General features: G+C 36.1%; 1 protein-coding gene across 2 annotated transcripts in view; it reads left to right on the plus strand.

The window, feature by feature from the left end:
• PLXDC2 (plexin domain containing 2) overlaps nucleotides 1-26,679 on the plus strand; it is a 425,253-nt gene that overhangs the window by 257,018 nt on the left and 141,556 nt on the right. For both annotated transcript variants that reach the window (XM_058532526.1, XM_058532524.1), the window contains one exon: nucleotides 24,724-24,846. In XM_058532526.1, the coding sequence (XP_058388509.1) occupies nucleotides 24,724-24,846 (123 nt within the window). The remainder of the gene's footprint in view (nucleotides 1-24,723; nucleotides 24,847-26,679) is intronic.

The following is a 26,679-nucleotide window of genomic DNA, read 5'->3' on the forward strand; positions in this document are numbered from 1 at the left end:
AGCAGAGCAGCATTAGCAGGGAATATTCCTGGATCCTTCTCCCCTGTGCTTTCACTCTGCCATGGTGTTTCTCACGTTGTCTCTGTAGGTCTTAGAGACAGTCAGCAACTTGAAAAATATAGGATCCTTGCTCAAGTAAATTTAGGGATTACCACATACCAAATTTCCCTCTTGGAAATTTAAATTGGATTAAAACTCTAAGGCACCCTACAATTTTTAGGAAATGTTGTCCTAAACTGAACTAATAAAGCATTAGGAATAAAAATCAAGGCACAGAACACATATAATAGCAGTCCTATGTCTCTCTCTAATGCCCTGTGCACAGTAGATGTTGAGTAGATATTATGCGAGGAAGAGAGGAAGGATGTTAGTAGCAAATAAGAACAAAATTTGTGCATGTAGGTCAGGTAAAATCATATAATGCCAGAAAAAGACTCATACCAGTTCATCAGTATGTGAAGAGAGTGGTTATAGGCTATTATCAATATTAAAATTGGAGGAAATCTCATCATCGCCTTTTTCTAATAGAGGTTATGTTATTTGATGTCTTTCCAAATTACCATTCATCTCTGGTCTTCTAATATTTTTGCCTTTAGAACCTTCCAAGTATATGACTTATCCTAAATTTTTTTTATTTCTTATTTTATTTTATTATTTATAAATCACTTTATTGTATTATTGACATACAAAAAGCTGTAGATATTTAATGTATACAATTTGATGAGTTTGGAGATAAATATTCACCCGTAAAACCATCACCACAGTCAAGGCTATAAATAAATCCATTGCCTCCTAAAGTTTCCTCCTGCCTTATTTATTTATATTTATTTAATTTTATATTGATTTTTCTTTTGTGGTAAGAGTACTTAACATAAGATCTACTCTGCTGACAAAATTTTAAGTATACAGTATTTTTAACTATAAGGCCCTATGTTGTGCAATAGATCTCCAGAACCTATATTTTTTTTTTTTAGAATTATTTCAGTGGATGTCAAGTTTGTGATAGAGGCAAAGTTCAGACCACAGGTGGATTAAAAAAATAAACACTGAGGGTTTTTAAAGAGTCAGTAATGCAATCAAGAGAAAGTTATATATGGACTGAAGATTTCTTATGTTTGTTTATAAAAACACAAACAAGAAATGTTTGTGTAAAAAAAGAGATGGAAAACTCAGATCAGAACTGAGATCAACAAATGTCTTGATCATTTTTCTGAAGGAGAAAAAAGAAAAACTTAAACCATTCCTACTTGTAGGACAGTACATTCTTGGTAAAAAAAAAAAAAAAATGAGAAAGAATCCCATCCATTATGATTTGAAATGCTAACGCCTAACTCAGGGAGGTTACCATATTTACATTTCTTTGACTTTGTGAAATAGAATATCACATTTTCCCAAATATCTGCTTATACCGGTTAACCTTAATATTATGATGTGTTTTCATCCTCTTGTTTCCAGGATGTATTTAGCAATAGTTATTGAGTTTTGGGCATTGTCTCCATAAGATATGTCATCATTTTTTATAATGCATTATTTTTATGAAGTAACACATTGCTGCCTTCAATGGGAATGATTGCACGTAGTTATTTTAAATGTTCCCATACACATTAACAACTGGAGCATATTAGATATTGTTACTCCTTGAGTGAAAAAGCAGCTTCTCTCTAGGTTGATATATTAAATTATATTTCCAGTGATACACTGAAAAAATTAAAAACTCATTATACTTGAGTGTTTCTTCTTCTAGGACGCTCTTCCTCAGTGTTTGTAAACTTAGCTCTAAAGAATTAAATCAGTTTGATTATTTTGTCTGAGAAAATATCTTCTTGTCTATAGCTTTTTCTTTTTAATGATGCTTGTATTCAGTAATTTCCTTCTTGAAAATAGTCTTTCTGATATCTTCTTTCAGATGGAAAATAATTATAAGATCATCTCAGTGGAGAATATTTAAATGTATTTTTAAAATACTACTATAATTAGGAAATGATCCCTAGAGTAATAAATCTTTAGAATTGGAAAGACCCTTAAATAGTCAGTGTAATGCCAACACATGGAAAGTACTCTCTCAGAGGACAGGACCCTGTCCATCTTTTCACTGCTGTGTCCAGCCTCCAAAACAACATCTGGCCTGAGTCAGCCCTCCTATAGGTAAGTGGAGGAATGAATGAACTATGTAGAGTACAGTCTTCTTTTCCAAGCATTCATAGAGATGTAGTAAACGCTGAGTCTGATCCTTCCTCTTTTCGAGGGAGATTAATATGTCTAGCAAAGGAAACAAAAAACACAAATCTATATGCACCAAAATATTCTCAGTGCCATGAGAAGGTTGAAAAAGGACATCAGAGTTCAAAGGAATGCAAGACATCTTCCTGGCAGGGATGGAGATTGCTCAGGTAGAAGTGTTTAAGATAAGGCTGGAGAAGAAGGTGTGATTTTGACAGGAGAAGGCGTGATTATGCAGGAGGAGGGCTCTCCAGGAAGGGGAAATAAAGATGAGAGCATGTAGAAAGGAGCTAAAAAACCATGAAGAGTAGAAGACTTGCCCTTGCCTGCCCTGGAGAGAAGACTGGAGAGATAAATTAGTGCTGGGTCAAGGGGGGCGGTAAATAACAGACCACGCCACTTAGACCTGTTTCATTATCACGTTTCACCAAAAATTAGTTCTTTCTCCTGTGATCTTTATCATAAGCAATAATAGGGAATGGCCCATTCAGAAATTTTGTTTCTACTCATTTACCTCAGTGGAAGCATTTATACTGTAGACCCCTCCTCTTTTGAAATCATTAAGTCTTTGGATTTCTGCGACACCATCTTTCCTGGTTTATTCCCTCCTTCTCTGGCCTCCTCTGGCTCCTTCCATGCTCCTGCTCACTCACATCCATCATGAAGGCTGGCTTCAGCCTCCCTGTCTTCTGGCCTGCCTCTGCACACCAACCACTGTGAAACCCAGCCTCTTGTCTTGTCTCCACACTGCTCCTGCAGGTGGCTGGCCTCTGAGAACTTCAGGATTGAGTCATCATCATTTCCCCTCCTAAAGCTGGCTCCCTTTTTCACCAGTCTTTCCATTTTTCTTCCCTTTGGCAGGATCTACATTTTAAAATTGTCTCCTTTTTTTCCTTTTTGATCAACTTTGCTCTTTTTTTCCCCATAAACTCTGTTTGACCCATTCCTTCCTTTTCAGTCTCACTGCCAACAGTTAGGTTCCATGTCACCTCACACCTGGATTATTCCAGTCACCTCTGGCTCCTCACCGGGCTCCTTGTCTACTGTCACGCCCTTATCAGGTAGTATAATTCTACCACACTAAACTGAAACGTATTTTCATTACTCACTCTCCTGCTTAGTTACACAATAGAAATTAGCCAACATTTGTAGAGAACCTGCTGTGTGCTACACAGAGCAGTAGGCAGAGGGGTTTACAATGACAAATGCATTCCCTGCTGTAGAGGAACATGCAGTTTAGTGTGGGGGACAGACTTATAAACCTAGTTCCTCACAATGGAATAAATAATAAAATGCCTTCTATCATTTTCTGGTACTTTCACATAAGCTTATTTAAGCTTATTTATTTTAACATTGATGGCAAATTCCTCATGCCTTTTTAAAATAAATTCATTACTCTATTTAAAAAACTGAATTATTTCTTTTACCAGCTACTAATGTTATGATGTTTTATAATTTGAAAGATAAGTACATTTTTAAATTCAGTGTTAGATTTTTAAAAACAGTTGTCTTGGGATTCAGAGAAAATATATTTCACTCGGACCATAGGTGTTCTCCAAGTAAAATATATACATTTGTAAACGAAAATTGGGTTTGGTTTAGTTCAAAAGCCAAACCAAAAATGACAAAGTGAAATGTTTATTTTGTCAATAAATATTGTAAAGAATCATACCATAATCGTTGCAGGAAAGACATGTTTACTTCATTTTACAACTGGTTAAGAAAGACCAAATGTTGGCGTTACCAGATTAAAATAGACTGTTAAAACTACAAGATGTTTTATGTAAGCCCATGGTAACCACAAAGAAAATATGTGTAGAAGATACATAAAAGAAAAAGAGAAAGGAATCAAAGCACATCACTACAAGACATCAGGGAAATTCAAAGGAAGATACTAAGAGAGGAAAAGAAGGACAAAAGAGCTACAAGATGGACAGAAAACAACAAATGACAGTAGTAGGTCCTTCCCTATCAATAATTATTTTAAATGTAAATGGATTAAACTCGCTAATGAAATGACTTAATGATGAATGGATGAAAAAATAAGATCCAACTATCTGTTGTCATTAAGAAACTCACTTTAGGCGCTGGCCCGGTGGCGTAGCAGTTAAGTTTGAGCATTCCACTTTGGCGGCCTGGGATTCGCTGGGTTGGATCCTGGACACGGATCTACTCACCACTCATCAAGCCATGATGAGGCGGTGTCCCACAGAGAAGAACTAGAAGGACCCACAACTAGGGTATACAACTATGTACCGGGGCTTTAGAGAGAAAAAAGAAAAAGAGGAAGTTTGGCAACAGATGTTAGCTCAGGGCCAATCTTCCTAAAAAAAAAAAAAGAAAAGAAAAAGAAACTCACTTTGGATTTAAGGACACACATAGGCTCAAAGTGAAGAGATGGAAAAAGATAGCCCCTACAAATGCTCACCAAAGGAGAACAAAGGTGACTATACTTATTTCAGACAAAATAGACTTTAGGTGAAAAACTGTCAAAAGAGACAAAGAATATTATAGAATGATAAAAGAGTCAATTCATCAGGAAAATATAACAATTATACATATATATTTACCCAACATCAGAGCACCTAAATATGTAAAACAAACAAAGACGAACTGAAGGGAGAAACAGACAGGAATACGGTAATAGCAGGAGACTTCAGTATTCCATTCTCAAGAATGAATAAAACATAGACACAGAAAATCGATAAGGAAGCAGTGGGCTTGAATAACAATATAGATGAAATGAACTTAACATACGTATACAGAATATTCCATCCAAAAGCAGCACAATACACATTCTTCTCAAGTGCACATGGAACATTCTCCAAATTTAAGAAGAATGAAATTATATCAAGCATCTTTTCTGACCACAATGGTATGAAACTAGGAATTAATAGCAGAAGAAAAATTGGAAAATTCACAAATATGTGGAAATTAAACAACATACCTCTGATCATCAAGAAGAAATCAGAAGGACATTAGACAATATATTGAGATAAATGAAAATTGTAACACAATATACCAAAACATATGAAATTTAGCAAAAGCAGTACTATGAGAGAAATTTATAGCAACAAATACCTACATTAAAAAGAAGAAAGATATGAAATAAACAACCTAACGTTACATCTCAAGGAACTAGTAAAAGAGCAAACTAAGCTCCAAGTTAGCAGAAGGAAGGAAATAATAAAGATTAGAGCAGAAATAAATGAAATAAGACCAGAAAAACAATAGAAAAATCAACAAAACCAAGAATTGGTTTTTGAAAAGATTGGCAAAAATGACACAACCCTTAGCTAGACTAAATAAGAAAGAAAAATGACTCAAATGAATAAAATCAGAAATGAAAGAGGAGACATTGCCACTGATGTCACAGAAATAAAAAGGATCACAAGAGACTAGTGTGAACAATTATATGCTGACAAAATGGAAAATCTATAAGAAAGGGGTAAATTCCTAGAAACATAAAACCTATCAGGACTGAACCATGAAGAAATAGAAAATGTGAACATATCTATAGTTAGTAAGAAAATTGAATCAGTAACCAAAAAACCCCAACAAAGAAAAGCCCAAGACCAGATTGCTTCACTGGTGAATTCTACCAAAGATTTAAAGAATAATTAATTCTAGTCCTTCTTAATCTCTTCCAAAAAACTGAAGGGGAGAGAATAGTTCCAAACTCGTTTTATGAGGCCAGAATTACCCTGATACCCAAGTCCAATAAGGATACTACAAGAAAAGAAAATGCAGGCTAATCATGATAAACACAGATGCAAAAATTGTCAACAAAGTACTAGCAAACTGAATTCAACAACACATTGAAAGGATCATAAACCATTTCTAAGTGGCGTTTATCCCTGGTATGAAAAGATGGTTCAACATATAAAAGTCAGTTAATGTGATACACCACATTTCCTAGTGAGAGCAATTAGGCAAGAAAAAGAAATAAAAAAGCATCCAAATGGGAAAGTAAAATGATTTGTTTGCAGATGATATGATCTTATATGTAGAATAGCTTAAGAACGCCACAAAAAAACTGTTACAACTAATAAATAATTCACAAGTTGTAAAATACAAAATCAGCATACAAAACCAATTGTGTTTCCATACACTAACAACAAACTATCTGAAAAGCAAATTAGGAAAACAATCCCATGTACAATAGCATCAAAAATAAAAAATACTTAGGAATAAATTTACCCAGGGAGCTGAAAGACTTCTACACAGAAAACCACAACATAGATGAAAGAAATTGAAGAAGACTCAAATAAATGGAAAGACATTCCACACTCATGGATTTGAAGACTTAATATTATTAAAATGTCCATACTACCCAAAGCGATCTGCAAATTCAATGAAATCTCTATCAAAACTGGAATTGCATTTTTTACAGAAATAGAAAAAACAAGGTCCTTTGGGAACCACAAAGGACCTTGAATAGTCAAAACAATCTTGAGAAAGAAAAACAAAGACAGAGGTATCACACTTCCTGGCTTCAAAATATATTACAAAGCTATAGTAATTAAAACAGTATGGTACTGGCAGAAAGATAGACTGTAGACCAAAGGAATAGACTGGAGAGCCCAGAAATAAATCCACGCATATATGGTCAACTAATCTTCAAGGATGCCAAGAATACATAATGAGCAATGATAGTCTCTTCCACAAATGGTGTTGGGAATATGGATATCCATGTGCAAAAGAATGAAATCAGAGCTTTATTTTATGCCATACATAAAAATCAACTAAAAATAGATTAAAAACTTGAATGTAAGAACTGAAACTGTCAAACCCCTAGAAGAAAACATAGGGGAAAAAGCTTCATGACATTGTGCTCGGTAATGATTTCTTGGGTATGACACCAAAAAAACATATAACAAAAGCAAAAATAGACAAGTGGAACTACATCAATCTAAAAAGCTTCTGCACAGCCAAGGACACAATCAATAGAGTGAAAAGAAAACCTACGGAATGGGAGAAAATATTTGCAAACCATATATCTGGTAAGGGGTTAATATCCAAAATATATAAGAAATTCCTACAACTCAATAGTGAAATAACAAATGACTTGATTAAAAAAAGATGTGCAAAGGGCTTCAACAGACATTTCTCTGAAGAAGATATACAAATGGCCAAAGGTAAATGAAAAGATGCTCAACAGCACTAATCATCAGGGAAATGCGATCAAAACCATGATGAGGTGTCACCTGTTAGGATGGCTTTTATAAAAAAATAAAAGATAAGTGTTGGCTAGAATGTAGAGAAATTAGAACTCTTGTGCACTGCGCATGGGAATGTAAAATGGTGCAGCTGCTATGGAAAACAGGAAGGAAGTTCCTAAAATAATTAAAAATATGATCCAGCAATCCTACTTCTGGGTATTTGTCCAAAAGAACTGAAATTAGAACCTCGAAGAGATATTTAAACCATCATGTTCATTGCAGCATATTCACAATAGCCAAGATGTGAAAACAACCTCAGTGTCCACCAACAGATGAGTGGGTAAAGAAAATATGGTATATACATACAATGGAATATTAGCCATAAAAAGGAAGGAAATCCTGCATATGCAACAACAAAGATGAACCCTGAGGATCTTTATAGTCAAACTCATAGAAGCAAACAGTAGAATGGGGGTGGCCAGGGTCCAGAGGGAGGGAGAGATGTGGAGTTGCTGTTCAATGAGTACAAAGTTTCAGTTATGCAAGATGAATAAGTTCTGGAGATCTGCTGTACAACATAATCCCTACAACAAATACTGTGTTGTGCACTTAAAATTTGTTAAGAGGGTAGACCTCATGTTAAGTGTTCTTATCACAATTCTTTTTTAAAAAAGGAAAGAATGACCAAATATTTTTTGCAAACTTTGCATGCGATCCCAGACTGCCAATCTCACGGTTACCCTTTCTCATAGGAAAATTAATTTTCCCAGAGGACAAATGTTCTGAGAAGCGCTTGCTATCCAGAAAGTTCGCAGATCCTAATGTTCACCTTCAAAGATTTTCTAACACTCCTTTGCAACATTTTCATTATCACTTGAATTTTATTTGACAGTCTCTCACTGAGGCTTTCAGTTACTGAACAATGTGAAGATATAAACTTAAAAAAGCTACTAATTCCCTCTCAGTATTCACTCTACCCCTAGCCTCACTTTGGATTTCACAATGCTCCTCGTCGTGTGCTTTATGACTACTCTTTGTTACTCTCTTCCTGAAAAAGAAATCTTCCCCTGTGCTTCGACTCCATGTTTTTCTCTGCATTACCCCTGCTTCAGTGGGAGAATATCCAGTGGGGATCTCTAGTGACTTTTTTACTTTTTTAGGCTCTCGTGTTTGTTCATCTGTGTTAGGTTGGGAACCCTCTGAACAAGACTTCTGTCGGACTATATTTATAACATTTATACAGTTCTGGGTTATAGATTTTTAAATATGCTGATTTTATTGCTTTGGACTTATTTCACATTATGTCACTATTTATGCTGCCTTCGTTTATTCCAAACAAAAGTCTGCACCAAAGTGGGAAAGAAAATCTTTATCATGGAATGTATTTGCTATATCTCTTCATATAGTACTTGTGAAATAGTACTTGTGAATTGCAGACAAATACATTGTCAGCAGGAAAATAAATGCATTTGTCATTTATGCTAGGCTCTACTTAAGGTTTTCTATAGATCACAGAGAATGACAAGTCAAAATGGAATAAGTGACCCTTGAGGTGATATTTTTAGTTCCTTGAAGAGTAATTTATCTATGCGTGTCCATGCATGCTCACCTTATCTGGGGCAGAGATACAAATCCAGTTTCATGGTAAATTAGCAGGTAATTCTTCCTGTTTGTAGGCCTTGAATAGGTGGTTATCCACCGAAGGAATCCGATTACGCCAGATCCCCAAGGTTCCTGCCTCAGTGCACAAGGGCTTAATGCAAAGATGACTGACTCAACAGAGAAACTTCAGAGCTGGAAAACCACCGTACGACCCCCTTTGTTGTGATACCTGAGGCTGCATGAGTGGCAGAAGTCAAATTAGATTGCTGGCACACTTTTATTCTGAAACTAGCCTAGAAGCCTAGATGTAGCTTTTGCTGCACGAGATCCTCATCTTAGTAAATGGCACCCTCATCTTCCATTTGACTCCTTCTTCAGCAGTCTCACCCTGCATCTCATAAACCATCTGGACATTGATTCTACTTCTGAAAAATGCTCTGATGTGTCTACTTCTGTCCACGTCCCAGTTTAAGCCTGTTCCATTTTTCCATCATTATTGAACTAGACAGTGAATTGTTCACCTTATTTCAAGTATGAGTCTTCCTTACTCGTTGCCCATCCTCTGCCTGAATAAACTTTAAAAGTGTTTTTGAAATATTGCAGCTGTACAAAAAATATATAGAGATAATATAGAAAACCCTTGTGTACCCAATATTCAGATTGAAGGGGGAAAAAAACAGACAGAGTTGGATTTTGCTATGTACTCTTCTCTGCGTATTCTTCACTTTCCTTCTCTGGAAATAAACACTCTCCTGAATGTGATGTTTACCAGAATGCTGTTCCAATGAAGCAAATCTGGTCATGTTAAGTCTCTGCTTCAGCCATTCAGTGTGTTCCCATTGCCTTTGGAAAAAAATCCCCGAACCTTTGCTGTGGCCAGCAAGGCCTCCCACGGTCTGACCTCTGACTGTGGCTCTCCAGCCTCCTCACACACCATTCTCTGTGAAGTCCGGAGAATGTCCTTCTCCCCACTCTCACCTCGATGGCTGTTGCAATCCCTCAAATGTACTAAGCCCTCCATAATTGCTTGGATCCCTCAAACATACTAAGCTTTCAATAAGTTGGATGAGTACGTGAAGGACTATCAGATACTGTGTTGAGACACAAACATGAAAAAGTTATGGTGCCCGTCCTCGAGGGTCTGTAACAGGTGATAAGAGAGGGGAACCGGCCAGGGGATGGATGTGAAAATAAACAATTGTAACTCAGCGTGATCAGACCTATAATAGCAGTGTGAATGAGTACAGAGATGGAACACCGAAGGGTGTAATCAGATCTTCTGGGTTTGGAGAGGATAAAAGAAGCCTTCACAGAAGAGGAGACGTTTAAATTGAAGCTTGAAAGATGAATAGGATTTTTCAGGGCACGGAATGAGGAAAGCGTATTTCAGGCAGAAAAAGCAGCATGTGAAAATACATGAAACCTGCAGCACCTGTGGAGAGCTGTGAGTAGCTGAAGCACAGGGTACATGTGGGGGAGAGGTGGGAGATCAAGTTGAAGAGCCAGGCTGATCAGACCAGGAAGGGTTTTATACGTCAAGCTGTGGCATTTGGAAAAGCAACAATTCTCATTCCTGAAACCCAATTTATTACTTATATACTGGACACTATGCTAAGACAAGCAGCATATGTGAAGATTAATAAATTGACCCACCTATCCTTAAAACCTTATTTAATAAGGAGATGAAAGAAATCCACAATGCAATTTTTTTTAACACTTTCTCCTCAAATGTAAGTGTCTCTGGAATGGCTAGATCTAATGAAATTGGATTTTGTATAATTTATTGTAAAGTCATTGGGCAGTAGCCACTTGGCCATATGTAAGCCAGAGGGGTCAGCATGTCACTCCAACACCCATAAACCATACTTGTGGTGTGATTGTGTTGAGTGTCAAGTCTTCAAAAACCTTCAGCATTGCAGAGCCTACAGAAGATGTAGGCCACCTGAGGGGCTGTGGTGACCCATGTTCACATGATTTCACCCTCCAAGGTTTGCAGGATGGTCCGGGCTTAGTGGGGTACCTGTGCTGACCCTCTACCCAAGATCAGCAGTGAGTAGATGCTCACTGGGTGAATTCAGCCCATTGTTGGTAACAACCACAGAGAACCATTTCTTTAGCTTAAAGAGGGTCATCGTCCTCAATAACATTAATCGGAAAACTTGCAGGGGATAACTCCGGAAAGATTATATCCCACTCATACCGTAGTACATAATAACCCGTTAAATTTTTCTTGAGAGAAGGTGTAAATAGGAAAGAGGGAGCTAATGGCCATTAAGTACTTGAGTAGGATTTCTGACAGTGACAATGTATGAAAAAGTAAACGTCGAAGCCTGAATAATGAACGCTAATAAATTTTATCTATGTCTCCCCATGCCTCCTGTATCCCAAATTTGTGGAAAAGTTAAGACATTCTTAATTTTTATTTAGAAAGATTTAAAGGGGCATTACTTCAGCGCTGGTGTCTGATTGAGTATAGGCTTGCCCTGGTTTCATGGAGCTCAGGGCAATCATACGAGGTGCACTCTTATGGCCAGGTTATGTCATCGAAGCCAAATTCTACCTGCAGCCACCTGACTGCTCCACTCGCGCGTTGAACGGGGACTGCAGATGAATGTCCAGGGAAAGAATTCCTTCCAGCACGGTGAACCTTTTCATTCTCTGCCTTAGCAGACACAAAGTGAAATAAAAAAGAATCTTCTCTTCAGTTCTGATTAGTCTGAACGAGTTACACAAAAGTACCTTTGAGATACTGGCTCTTGCTGCTCTGTTTCTTCCACAAAAGCTAATGTGTTAGAAAACCAGGTTATCAATCACAGTATAGCTTCCACGCCTTCCTGCAGGCCCCTTGGAGAAGTGCCTCTTTTCCACCAAAGAAGATGATAGCTTTGCCCCCGAGCCTTTTTGGCACATATAAATGTAAAGGTGTTAAAAAAAAAAATCTAAGGATCTCTTATTTTCCCTGGGAGGCAGTGCAATGTTGCAGCTGCCCTTGGAAGTGCACTGTCGACTGGTTGTACCAGTTAACCTAAGAGGGGTGAGCATTACGCATTCACTCTCTGGGCTGGTCCCAACATTGTGGTTCTATTGCTTGACTTTCATTTGCTCCATAGCCCTTTCCTCCTGTTCCCAGTAAGTATTGTTCTGGTCAAAGGCACAGTCAGTTGAGAAGTAAATGAGCCACTTTTGCGAATAACATTTCCTACTGCTTTACTTTGGTTGGATAATAAGATGTGAAGGTTTAATTGAAGTAAAAATGTTGCAAAGGAAATGGAAAAATAACATCTCTAATGAAGTAGCAAGAGAAGTAAAGTCTTCAGATATCTACAGATTGATGGCTTGAGAGAAAGTTACCTATTTCTCTCTAAGGTGTGTATGAATTTCCTAGAAGTAAGAAGAAATAGAAAGAAGTAAACAAAATTATTATTCCTTAGCAGTGACATTCTACCTAAATGTTTTACAAAATATTTTTTCAGTCTTATAAAATACCTTTGTGGTGATTGTTTTACTTAGATTCTGAATTGTATTTCCTTCATGTTCAACAGATTTCAGTTTATCATTTAGTAGATATCTGTTTTAAAATAAGAGTTTATTGTTCTGCATTAGAACCATAAACAATATCTAACCAGTGAAAAAGAAATAAAAGATATAATGATTGGAAAGAAAAAATATTCTCATTTTCAAATGATGTGATTGTCAACATACAAGAACCCCCAAAAATGTACAGACAAATTATTAGAATTAGTTTGAAAGTTGAACAAGATTGCTGAATATAAAATCAACGTACAAAGTCAACTGTGTTTCTGAATGCCATCACAAACTACTGGAAAATAAAGTTTTCAGTAATAATAGCTTCAAAAAAGCTAAGTAGATTGGAGTAAATCTAAAAATGGTGTTCAGGACATTTTTGAGAAAATTAATTTAAAAAATAGTGAAATATATCTAAGAATTCCTAAATAAATAAAGATATATACTATGTTCATGGGTGAGGAGACTCAAAATCAAAAGGAATGAATTCCTCCCAACCTGACTTATAATTCAATGCAATTTTAGTCCAAATCTAACATGATTATTTTATTTTTGTACACGTGTATGTATGTATATCTTGACAAACTAATCCCAAAGTAAATATAGAAGAACAAAGGACCAGTGATAGTCATCCATTCTTAAAGGAAAAGACAGATAGTTAATGGTTGATGGGTTCTTGATATACCAGGTACGAACACATAGTAATAAAACATAGTGGCTCTGCAGAGGAATAAACATACTGACCATCAGAGTAGAGACTCCAGGAGGAGTCACATAGATTTATGAAAATTAGACTTATGATTAAATTGATATTACAGGTCAGTGAGGATAGGATCAAATTTCTAAAAAATGATAGTGGGCTATCCCTATAGAAAAAAAGCACCAATTGACCCATATTTTATTCCTTTCAAAAATAATATTAGGTGGAAGAAAAAAATGTGATAGGTAAATTTATAAAATATTTGGAGAACAATATAGAAGAATATATGCATAATATCAGAGTAGGGAAGAATATCTTTATAACTTCAGAGTAAGGAAGCATTTTAAGAATGCACAAAAAGGACAAACCATATGTAGTATTGACAATTTATTTTTTTTGAAAAGCTAAAAAAACAAGTCCTAGAAATCAATAAGAAAAAGGCAAATAATTTTTCAGGCACTTCACAGAAAAGGAAACTTCAATGGCAAATGAGCTTCTGAAAAAAATATTGAATTTCATATGTATTTGAAATATGGAGTTCATATGAATTTCAATGTAACTGAGTAATTTTATTTTATTTAATTTTTAATTAATTTATTTTTTTGCTGAGGAAGATTGGCCCTGAGCTAACATCTGTGCCAATCTTCCTCTATTTCGTATGTGGGATACTGCCACAGTATGGCTTGATGAGCAGTGTGTAGGTCCCCGCCCAGGATCTGAACCTGCGAACCCCGGGCCGCCGAAGCAGAGTGCACAATCTTAACCACTACACCACCAGGCCAGCCCCTGTAATTGAGTAATTTTAATTGAGTAATGTAATAAGTGCCACAATGCAATGTAGTTTCACAATTACCAGATTGGAAAAAATTAAAAGTGTGACAATATCAAATTTTGATGGGGATATGAAGCAATACGAATATGTGTATAGTAATGGTAGATGTGTCAATTGGTGTCACTACTTAGAAAAACAATTCATTATCTAGTGAAGTTGCACATATGCATGTCCTATGATTTAGCCATACAGCTTCTAGGTTTATACATTAGAAAATCTTGTACATATAAGCATATAACAGTACAGGGCATATGTAGAATTTTTTAATGGTAGCACCATTTGTAATAGCAAAAAAATGAGACTCATGAATGTCCTCAAGAGTCTAATGGGTAAACTAATCATAGTATATATTCGTATAGTGGAATATGATACAGCAGTGAAAAATGAATGGAACATGGCCACATACACAACAGGGATGATTCTTCCAGGAATGTAGATTTAAACAAAAATAAAAACTTTCAAGAGAATACTTACAATACAATTCAATTCTTTTAAAGTCTAAACATATGCAAAGCTAATCATCTTTAGCAATGAAAACATAGTGTAAAAACTATAAAGAAAAGCAAGGAAAAAAATTCATGATAGTGGTTAGCTCTCAGAAGGGAAACACAGTGCGTTTTCAAGATTTTATTTGTACTTTATTGTATATTTTCCAGTCTGGATGGTAGATAAACTGATACAAGAGTGCTCATTACTTATTCATATATGCATAAGCACATATTCTATGCATGTATTATGAAGTTTATATTTTTAAGATTTACTGTTAAAACCATTAAAATACACAGTCACATATATAAACAAATAGAAATTGGTTGAAAATCACAAAATATCCATATTTGAATGTGTATGAATGTTTGAATATGTATTTAAGAATTTTAGAATCTAAATAGTACTTGCAAGGACTCTCAAGGTCAAAGGAAAATGCTTTGTCAGTATTTTGATCAAAATAAATATATCTAATCAAATTTTTTCAAGGTAGGATTATAGGAAGCAGAATCTCTTACATTTGAATTGGGATCTCATTTGTGGGATAGATGGTAATTGTAACCAAATTCTACTCTTTTTGGCCTCAATGACCACATCCCAAATGAATACAAGTAATTCTATATAGTAACTGTACGGGAAGAATATTCTAATAAACCCTTCGCTGAGTCAACACGAGGAAGAGATGACCCTGAATAAACTTGATTTTTTGATTGTCGTTTATTTTTTCTTTTAGTGTGAGGGAGAGAGTTGAGAGAGAAATATAAGGCTTGCATCTGGAAAGAAGGTCTTAGAGCTTCTTTGTCTCTCACTACTCTCAGTGATTACGGTGTTTGCTAAGATGGAGTTGATAAATTTTATGTAAGAATATGTTACATCTGTGAAAATAAACGCATTTTTGAAAAGCTCAATCTAGGTGGCATTAACCAAGATATTGATGAATCTGTGCATTGGGCCAGCAAAATGGGTGAAACCATGTCTAAAATGCTTTCAGAGGAAGTAAGCTGATTGGATTTTATTGTGATTCAGATTTTAAGATACTTAATATGCATTTTATATTGATTGACAAAATCTGTGTACTCTAAGATGTTCTCTCTCTCTCTCTATATATATACACGTATGTATACACACATGTGTGTATGTACAATATATGTATATATAATATGTATGTGTATACATGTGTGTATGTGTATATATACATATATGTATATATGTATACACACATATGTTTATAAAAACAAAACCAAATATATAAATTCCTTTCTTTTCTCAGATAGAGTGAGTTTTTCTTTCAGCATCTAATGTTTTGAGTATTAAAATTGTAGGGCATATTGAAAGTACAAAGTGCACAGTGTAACATGAATATACAATTGGATCAATGCTCTTTTGTTATGGTTATTTTGTCCCTCTCACTGACCATGTGTCACCTTAAGGGACCGAGCTACTAAAACATCCGAGAAAATGTTACCGTCACAATTCTAAGATTGTAAAAGGGCACATGTCTCACGGAGGTTGGAAATATCAGAGGAATTTGAGCCCTACCGCAGGACCGCAAAGATCGAGAGCAGAGGAGGAGAGGAATCAATGCAGCTGCAGAGGGAGCCTCTCCAGAGCTCGAATTTTAAAAGGATGTCAGAGCAACACAGATGCTCCATATATATGTGCTGAATGTGGAACTGCAGCCACATTGGTATCGTCTTTTTTCACTGATTAATGCACACAATGTTGTGTAAAGGAGTTATTTTGGCCTGATTTTACAGAAGAAATTGCGACTCAGTGAGAGTAAGTGATGAGGTGAGATCACACAGCTTGTAAAGGATGAAGAACTCAGAGGCCTTTCCACTGCACTTTGACTCCTCATGGAGAGAAATGCATATATGTATATGTATATATATATCTATATATATATATAATGTGTCATATATATGTGTGTATGCATATGTACACACACTACACTTACATACAGTGTACGTATTATCTATCTATCCATCTATCTGAAACAGTATATATATGACACCAGATTGGATCTATAAGCTAAATGCTAAGGCATTAAAATCCAAACCGTCTGAGGCAACAATTGGGATATTTTAGTCATGCTAGAGAAAAAAGTAAGGAACAGGCCTTGATTTGGGACTGGTGGTGCAATGCAGAGGGCTGTCTCTGAGAAAGCAAAGCTCTTCTACTCTCTTAGCTTCTTTCCTGTCTAGATGAATGGTACTTCTCTTGCACTGAAAAGGAAGGGACAATTAAGAGATTGTCAGTACATTCCAAACATTTCATGAACCAACTTAGATGGATTCTGGTAAAACTCAGGGATGAGAATCCTGTCTCTCCTAGGAATGTCTAAACAATGAGGGAAAACAAAAACATTTCTGGAGGAATGGAGGTGGGTAAGTATAGTCATAATTTCAAAAACAAAGAATAAAATTTGTTTTGTAAACTAGAGGCTGGATAGGCTACAATTCTGGGTAAGAATCCAAATGAGGTATTCGCCTGCTACGTGATATTTTTACTTTAAATTTACCTGATTTTTAAAGTAAGACATGCAGTACTACAGGTTATTCAGTAAGTACAGTAAAGTCTGATGATGTAGAAAAAAAGGCCCCTATCTGAAGGTGGCCTTTCTTTACATTTGGTCATCTTCCTTCCAGGGCTGTTTCTGGACATTTTAAAAGTGGATTTCACTAACAGTTTGTGTGTGTGTGTGTGTGTGTGTGTGTGTGTGTGTGTGTGTGTGTGTGTGAGAAAGAGAGAGAGGAAGACCAGCCCTGAGCTAACATCTATTGCCAATCCTCCTCCTTTTTTTCCCTTTTTCTCCCCAAAGCCCCAGTAGATAGTTGTATGTCATAGTTGCACGTCCTTCTAGTTGCTGTATGTGGGACGCCGCCTCAGCATGGCTGGACAAGCAGTGCAACGGTGCGCGCCTGGCATGTGAACCTGGGCCACCAGTAGCGGAGCACAGCACTTAACTGCTAAGCCACGGGGCTGGCCCCTCGCTAACTGTTTTTAAGTCCTTAGAAAAGGAAGGCATAGTTATCATTGTTCCTCATGGTAGCTGGGGGCCCCTGGGGATGGAGTGAAAGCTAGAACAAGGCATGAGCCCCATCTCTAGAGCAGGACAGAGCCTGGATGGAGGCCCAGCTGATAACTTAGTCCTAGGAGTTTCCCAAAGGGATTATTTAGGTCCCGGTAAATGGGCAGAAATTCTAAGGGAAGCTGATATTCATAGGTCAGACTGCCCACAGAGAGCAGGGTCCAAGATACTAGGTGGGATTCAAGATAGATGCTTTGCAAACCTGGGTCAGCAAACCCAAAAACCAAGTGGACCTGAGGTACTGGAGACTAACTCCTAGCTGTAATTTGGCTGCCACATATGAGTCCAACATTTGACAAGAAGATCCCTGAATCCTCATGGGAACATAAATAATTCAAAGCAACCTTCCCTTGCTTCCCCATGTAGGAGTAAGGATTTTGAAATAATACCTGGATTGGTCTGAATAGAGGGAAGAACTTGAAATTCAAGCAAACGAGAGCAATTCTGTGCCTCCATGAAAAGCGATTTAGTTCGTGCACGACACAACTCCAGGGGGCGCCATTAACTGTCTGTGGTGTGAATGGACCCATCTCTGGAATACTAGATAATCAGAAGCATTTGAGGGGAAAGAAAGGGGCGCTGTTGACAGTCACCACTAGGAATTAACATGAGTTAAGAACAACTTACATTGATTTATTTGAGAAACAAGACGCAGAAGGCAAGAACGGTAGGTTGCAGTTCTGATATTAGTTCAAAATGAAAGTGAAACAAGTTACAGGTCTTTGTCTCTCTTCCTCTCCTCAACTACGCAATCCTGGCTCTTGCTCTTTTTTCTGAAGTTGGAGAGAGGCTCTTTATATAGTCAACATAAATTTTTGTATTGGTAATTTCGTGAACATAATTTGCATCCACTAACCAAGTCATCACCTGTTGCTGTCTTCCCCAAAGGATTGCTTTGTTGTCATTTGTAGTCCCCAGAGGTGCTTTAAGCCAATGGAATAAAGGAATCTATGAGATGTGATAAATTTTAACATATATATTTTAAAACTTTTACTATATAGAGTATAGCTGATACGTTTTACCTTGACAGCTGGTTGGAATTGTAAAAAGAAAATATTTGGTGATTGACAATATTATAGGTTGCTTTCCAGGAGCCAGTGGTTAGTAAGCTCACATGAACTTGAGAAATGCTTCTTTTTTTTTCTCTCTTGAACCATCTAGGACACATGTACAAACCAATATCCACACAGTGAACTGTGAGGTCTACTAGCAACAATTTTGTCCAGAGGAAGCTTGTTACATGCAACCTGTCATTGTACAGTTGCAGCTGGCAGACAGCTATAGTACAAGATAACTTACCACAATTTTTAATTTTCAAATTAGCAATTGCTGTCACATATGGTTTTGTTTTAAAGGCTGACTGAATTACAAACAAGTATTTGTCTGAAAAGGGGTGGTTTTTAGCATGTGAGAGTGTATTATGATTCAGAAAATGGCATTTGTGCAAAATGTAAGTTGAATCATGCTCAGACTTCATTTCTTTGTTTCAAGCAAGTTGTCCACCACAAACATTGAGCAACCGACAAAACACTAACCACCACCAACTCCCAGTTAAATAACTCAGGTCTTTGTGAATAGAAACGGAACAGATCGGATATAAGGTTAATGAGGGGTCAGTATGAGGAATCTGTTCTCTAAATCCTCATGGATAAAAGACCATAAATTTCAGATTTGATTTGTGTGTAGGGATCATAGTACACACAACATAAAGGTGACAGCGGTGGCATACACCATTGTCATTTGTATTCTAAAGATAGCATTGAACTATAAATACTCAAGGCCTTATAGGCATACCCATGCGCTCCAACCTTACCTCCGGGGTCACAAATATCAAGCAAAAGATGATGAAGTAGAATATTTTATGTAGCCCTTTACACATTAAAGTTTCACAGAATGTTTCACAGGCAATTATAGCCTCTTCGTGCTTTCTTTATTACTATGACACTTCCAATTAAATGAAACAACCATTTGCAACCAATAGGAGATTAATATTTTTACAGGGCGCTTATTCCATCAGAATGTAAGGAAAGATATATCAAATGTAGAACTTTGGACATTAAGACTTTTTAGTATCTACTGTCTTGTAGTTAGGGTCAGTGGTGTAACAACGCAAACTGGAATAATGCAAAGAAACACCTGTCTTACCACTTGAGTCTGAAACACAATTTTGAAGTCGTATAAACATTCTGGTGTATGTCTAATCAATTTGTATACATTAGACAGAAAAAAACTTAAGAAATAAAAAATAGAGGGAATTTAATCAATTGGTTGTTTTCCGCAAATTTTATTTTAAACACTATTTTGAAGTCCTCTTCATGTATCAATTTATTCAACCACTACAACAACCCAATGATATTGATACCATTACTGCCCCATTTAACAGATTAGGGAACTGAGGTGCAGCAAGGTGAAGTAACTTAGTCACACGGCTAGGAAATAATTTAATTCTACCATTAAATAAATTCTCTACTATTTTAAGTCTCATTTGGTGGGCTGCAATAGAGGAATCTAATTTAAACTTATTTATAGAATTTACTAATTAAAACAACAGAAGCTAAAGCAATACAATAAAAGTACAGGATTTGAGATGACTACAACTTTGCTCTAAGGTATAGATGTTGGAATTTTCACAGAGAAAACAGTTCTTTTCTTCCTCAAACGCCTTAAGTATGAAATCCTCTGAGAGAGAGTATTTTGTTCTGTGCACATAATGAATTCTAAAATGTATTGTGAAGACATTATAAAATTTGGAATCAGAACACTGATTCTAGCCATATGGCTTTGGGCAGTTTACCCAGCCTTATTATATCCTTCATTTAATAAATGGAAATAATAAAAATAATACCATCATTCTTTTCAAAGTTATTGTAATGATACAATGAAGAGAATACTTGAAAAGAATGTGATTGGTAAAGGCCTGTATAGATATTGGTTAATTTCAGTAATTATCACAGTAATGTTTGTGGTTGGTAAATACATACTTGTGGTTAATAAATATATAATGACTCAGTGGGGTTTATTCATGCCAAAACTTACAATGATAGAATCTCTAAATGACTTGATGAGGTTTACAGATTTAACACTAGATTTTTCAAGTGACTGGAGACCGCCTACAGAAAGCAGCCCAAGGAGATCCTTCCAGGTACAAGAACAAAGCCGTTGATTACAGCTGAGCTCAGAACTTAACTCTGGGTTAAGGTAGATGAGAAGCGCAGTGTGTTAGCTATTATTTGAAATTGAAAAAGCAAAACGTATTTGATTCCGTTACTTGGATATTTTAAATGGAGGTCTCTTTCTGAGTACTAAATTATCTCGATAAAAAACACTTTTCTACAGATATGACTAGACAGGTAAGTGCTATTTAAACTAGAAGCATGTAATGATCAAAGAGGACATTTTATTTTATTTTATTTTTGCTGAGGAAGATTCTCTCTGAGCCAATATCTGCTGCCAATCATCCTCTTTTTGTATGTGAGCCGCCACCACACCATGGCCACTGACAGACAAGCAGTGTGGGTCCACACCCGGGAACCGAACCCAGGCCTCCAAAGCGAAACACACTGAACTTAACCACTAGGCCACCAGAGCCAGCCTGCAAAGGGGACATTTTTTGATTAGCCCTTCAAATGACTACAAACAAGTCTGAAAAAAACAATAGAAATATATTGCTTAAATTACCTCAAAATGTGAGAGACCAGAAAAATGAAATATTTTTTCCTTTACAACTGGACGTGCTCAAGACAGCTAAAGAAAAAAAGGAAATGTCTAAGTGGGATATTGGTACCTATGAGTGCCTGTGCAATTTGCAGAAGTTTTGTTGCATAAAAGACTCTAATTTGCATAGCTGGTTGCAATTCAACACCTAATTACACGTCCCTGGTCTCAGCAGGCCTGCAAGGTTTCTCTCCACTCAGTTATTAACCACTGCTGAAATGATATTTTTAAAATCTAGGAATGTAAGGAGAACTAAGTAGAACCCATCGCGACAGTCCGCAACTTACTTCTTGGTTACTAAGAACTAACCTGAGATATTGATAGGACTCTGCTTTCAATATGGCTAAGGGAAACAAGTCTTCTCTGAATTAGCAAAATTCAACTCATTTTGCAGAGTAGTGGGGTCTTTGCATCCTTGGATCGTTTTTCACATTGGTGGTGGTGGTGGTAGTAATAGTGGTGGTAGGTTAATAGTAGTGGCAGACGTGTTAGTAGCTGTTTCTTGTTAATAGTAGTTGCAGCAACTGTAGTGCTCATAGTAACAGTAACTGTAATTTATTTTAATGTTACAAAAATAGAAGAATCAAGAATTGTAATTACAGCTTTTACATATTAACAAATTCTTCCAAATTTTTATTTACTTCTTTGGGAACAATTTGAAGTTTCACTGTTGAAATCTGGGAAATTGTAATTCTGGAAAACTTTTTCCTGATAAAAGGAAGCAGCCATTTTAATGATCCCCATGATCTGAAAACTGGTATAGAGAGTAGAGAATAACTTTATTTATTTATTTTTTTTTTGCCAAATCTATGTAGGAACATTCAAGGACTAATATATATATATATATTATTTATTTTAGATACTAACAATATGAGGCCAGCCCAGTGGCATAGTGGTTAAGTTCACGCACTCCACATCGGCAGCCCCGAGTTCTCGGTTTCAGATCCTGGGCATGGTCCTGCACACCCCTTTTCAAATCATGCTGTGATGGTGTCCCATAAACAAAGTGGAGGAAGATTGGCACGAGTGTTAGCTCAGGGACAATCTTCCTCACAATAAATAAATAAATAAATAAATAAATAAATGCTAACAGTAAGAATTAAGTATCTGAAATCATTTGTGATTGTACATTTTGTTACTCTGTTTTTCTAGGATTTGCTGCAGCTTTTCTTACAGAGTTGCTTTAGAGAATGAATTTTGTATTGATTTTAAATTCTCTTACTGCCTTGAATTACTGCCCTCTTTATTCTTCAAATAAGCAGTGTCTTCTATTAGTACATAGAGAAAATAGAATTAGAGAAATAACTACACAAAGCTACTGTCCCCTTAAAGAACATTTTGAGTATAATTCAATCTTTTCCTTAAAAGATCACATTTGTAGAATTTTTGTATCTGTTTTAATGCTGAAATTATAAAGGCATGCTGGTGAGGGTAGGAGAAAAAAATAAACCATAGACCCCGAAAAATAATTACTCTTCATCTTTATAATTTTACAATGTGATGTTGGGCTTTGAACGCTAAGAACGTGACTCTGAAAATCTACAGGGAAATCACATAAAAGCAATGACCGTCGCTCTATCATAATATTTTTTAGTACACTTGAGCTATGTGGAATTGCAAATGTACAAAGTTCTGCTCAAGACGTAGGACATTTATTTTGAAAGATATTGCTCAGCAAATGAGAAACAAGAAGTAATTCATGATTAAAATACCTGCTAAAGATTCTACTAGTTAAAAATACATTTTTAAGGTGAATAGCTAGAATTCTATTATGCCTTTGATGAAAAATGAAAAGGAAGTCAAAGGAAAGAAGACATTGCTAGAAAGACAGAAGTTAATTTCAAAGTAAATAACTACAGATTTAATTCTCCAGTAATTTACCTAGAAATTACAGTTGAGAATTTGAAACAATAAAGAGCACAATACGCCAATGAGAGCTCTATTCAGACATGAAGTGAAACAACAAAACTTTGAACACTTGGAGAGATTTAAATTCTACACAATTTTCTTTTTTAAATCTTGCTTGTTTTATTTTATTAATTCTTATAAAAATAGAAAAATGATCTAGGGGCAGCCCCGTGGCATAGTGGTTAAGTGTGTGCACTCCGCTTCTGCGTGCCGGGGGTTGCAGGTTTGGATCCCGCGCCCGCACCGTCGCACCGCTTGTCAAGCCATGCTGTGGCGGCGTCCCATATAAAGTAGAGGAAGACGGGCACGGATGTCAGCCCAGGGCCCATCTTCCTCAGCAAAAAACGAGGGGGTTGGCATCGGATGTTAGCTCAGGTCTGATCTTCCTCACATAAAAAAAAAAAAAAGAAGAAAAATGATCTATAATAGCCCCAGATATCTAGTTAACTTATGATTGGCTAAACGTTACAATTGCATTGTCGCAAATACTTTGATTTGGATTTTATTTTGTAATATTGTGTGTGTGCGTGCACGAGCGTGGCCTCATTTTCATATGCCTTCTTAATTGTGCGTTTCTTAGACTAACATTAAAATCAGTTAGCATTCCCTGAGCTGACTCTCCTTTCAGGCGGCTAAAGACCTTGGAGGCAAGAAGCCAGTATAGGATTAACAATTTATCATGGATAATCCACAAAGTAAATAAACCCAGTGTGAATAATTGAAAGTGGGTAGGGTTGTTACACAGGAGCTATTGAAAGTTAATTCAAGACAAAGTTCTCTGTAGTAAATTCCCGCTTGTCCAACTGCTAGAATAGGCTGGCACTGACAACTCTCGAAATAGAGAGGCCTCTGTGCATTATCAGTGTTTTACCATCTTATCTGCAAACATATAATCATTATCCTCTTGGTAGGGTGCTAGGATTATAAAGATTTGAGCAATCTGAGAAATGTGCAAGTTTTTCCATGGGTGTTTAGACTTCTTTCAACTCTGAAAAAAAGACTCAAAACATTTTCTGCATTTTAGTATTAAAGATAGGCATGTGTGGTTTCTAAACCATCCTAAACTGAGATTGCAGCTTATGAAAATGCGATTAAACATCAAGAAAATGCATTCATTTGTAGAAAGGACTTGCAGGTTTTGCTAGTGTGGAAATAACAAGGGATTAATAATGGCAAATTAAATGTTTGAATTACTTATAGTACTATATTAGCCTTTTCAGCCTAATAATCTCTTCCAGATAATAGTCACTTTTCCCACAATCAAAATGGTCCGTTATAGATTTCTGGTTTACCAGTTACCAAATCACACGAGAATTTGTTACCATACCATTGTTGATCAGACATTAAGGTATTATGTTCCCTTTTTTTTCCGGTTACTATCATACTTTATTTTCAAAATATGACTGCAATTGAGTTGAAGGTATTTTAATTAAAATTTTACCTGGGCTTTTTCTTAACATATTTCCTATTTTTCTAATTGTAGGTTTCATATACACTGGAGAAGTTGTACATCGAATGCTAACAGCCACCCAGTACATAGCACCTCTAATGGCAAATTTTGATCCCAGTGTATCCAGAAATTCAACGGTCAGATATTTTGATAATGGTATGTATTGGTTAGCCTGTTTTTCACTGAATGTATACTTTTTAAGACCTAACAACAGATTCATATTAATATTTTTGTAACCTGGGGTATTTTTTTTGGTAGACTGGACTTGTAAACTGCGTGACGCAAATGCTCTGAGATGACAAATATTATACTTTGTTAATATGTGGAGTAAAGTATATGGTCAGATGTCACTCATTTATTCACTCATTCATTCATTTGTTCCACAAGTGTTTATTAACATCTATTAGGTACTATAATAAATGAGTTGTTACAAACAACACCTGAACAAAGCAAACACATTTATTTGATACTATTTGCAATAAGTCCTTCCTAGTAAACAAACTAAATAAGGATAATTTTTTATTCTGATCTTCAAATAGATGCAAATGGCATAATATATTGATATTAAATTTCCAAAACTTAGGAACTACATGTACCATAAGAACACAACTTTTAAAAGTATAGGATAGTGGGTAGTTAACATACACAAGAAAATTAAGTTTTCCTGACTTTAAAATATGAAATAGGGCCGGCCCCGTGGCTTAGCAGTTAAGTGCGCACACTCCGCTACTGGTGGCCAGAGTTCGGATCCCGGGCGCGCACCGACACATCGCTTCTCCAGCCATGATGAGGCTGCGTCCCACATACAGCAATTAGAAGGATGTGCAACTATGACATACAGCTATCTACTGGGGCTTTGGGGAAATAAAAGGAGGAGGATTGGCAATAGATGTTAGCTCAGAGCCGGTCTTCCTCAGCAAAAAGAGGAGGATTAGCATGGATGTTAGCTCAGGGCTGATCTTCCTCACAAAAAAATAAATAAATAAATAGAAATATGAAATAGAGCCTGTTAAGGTTTATCAAGTATATACTGACAAAAATCTATCTCTACTATTTCTTTGGAGGACATTAAAATAGTCAGAGAAAACTTAGAATATGCCTCTAAATGCTATTAAAATCTAAGTAAGAAATTTATAAAATCTAAGTAAGAAATTTAGGGTCTTGAAGTTGCCAATTGATTTTTCATGTCTACCTCTTATTGAAGCCTGTAACACTGGTAGTGACACAAATTATAGGAAAAGAAGAGTTTGCTTTGGAAAACTTAATTAAAGAAAGAAATTTCTGTACTCTTTCTAATACAAAAATAATATTTATTTGCTCAAATGACAGTTTCATCTTATAAAATAATGGAAGCATTTGGCATGAATAAAGTTATTTCTACTTTCGTCATAATGATCAAGGAAGAAATTTACTAGTGGGTAGTATAGACTTAATGGTGGCAGTAGCTTTGGGGAAATGTGATCATTTTGCTAAAAACAATTTTCTGAACAGTATGATGAAGCCATTTTACAGGTCAAAATAGCAAAGGAAGAAGGAAACGAAACATGTTTTCATATAGACTCTGAGAAATGTATTTCAAACAATTGAATAATACCAAAGTGTGTTCCAATATTAAGCAACTCTGAACGTTAGCAATAATAATTACTTCCCTCTATTATTTTAAGAATTATTCTACTCTATCCTTTCTCTTTTAAAAAAATTAATGAGGTGCTAAAGCCCAAAGGTGTGCAAGTTGATTGTAAGTGTACTTGAGGCTACAGCAGGAAACTTATCTGAAGCTTATGCCATGACCTCCCGGACAAAATCACCTTAGTAAATAGGAAATGATTTGATGAAAGTTGATTATTTTCCAAGTTCTGTCACTTACTGGATGATGTTGGGGCCATCCACTCATGAGCACAGGATTCTGATACCAAGTTTTTATATTATTAGCATCAGAATCATAAATCATATTAAATAAGTCTCTGCCTCCATATACTCTGTCATACA

Source organism: Diceros bicornis, chromosome 36 (genome assembly GCF_020826845.1).
Source record: "Diceros bicornis minor isolate mBicDic1 chromosome 36, mDicBic1.mat.cur, whole genome shotgun sequence".
Taxonomy (NCBI): domain Eukaryota; kingdom Metazoa; phylum Chordata; class Mammalia; order Perissodactyla; family Rhinocerotidae; genus Diceros; species Diceros bicornis.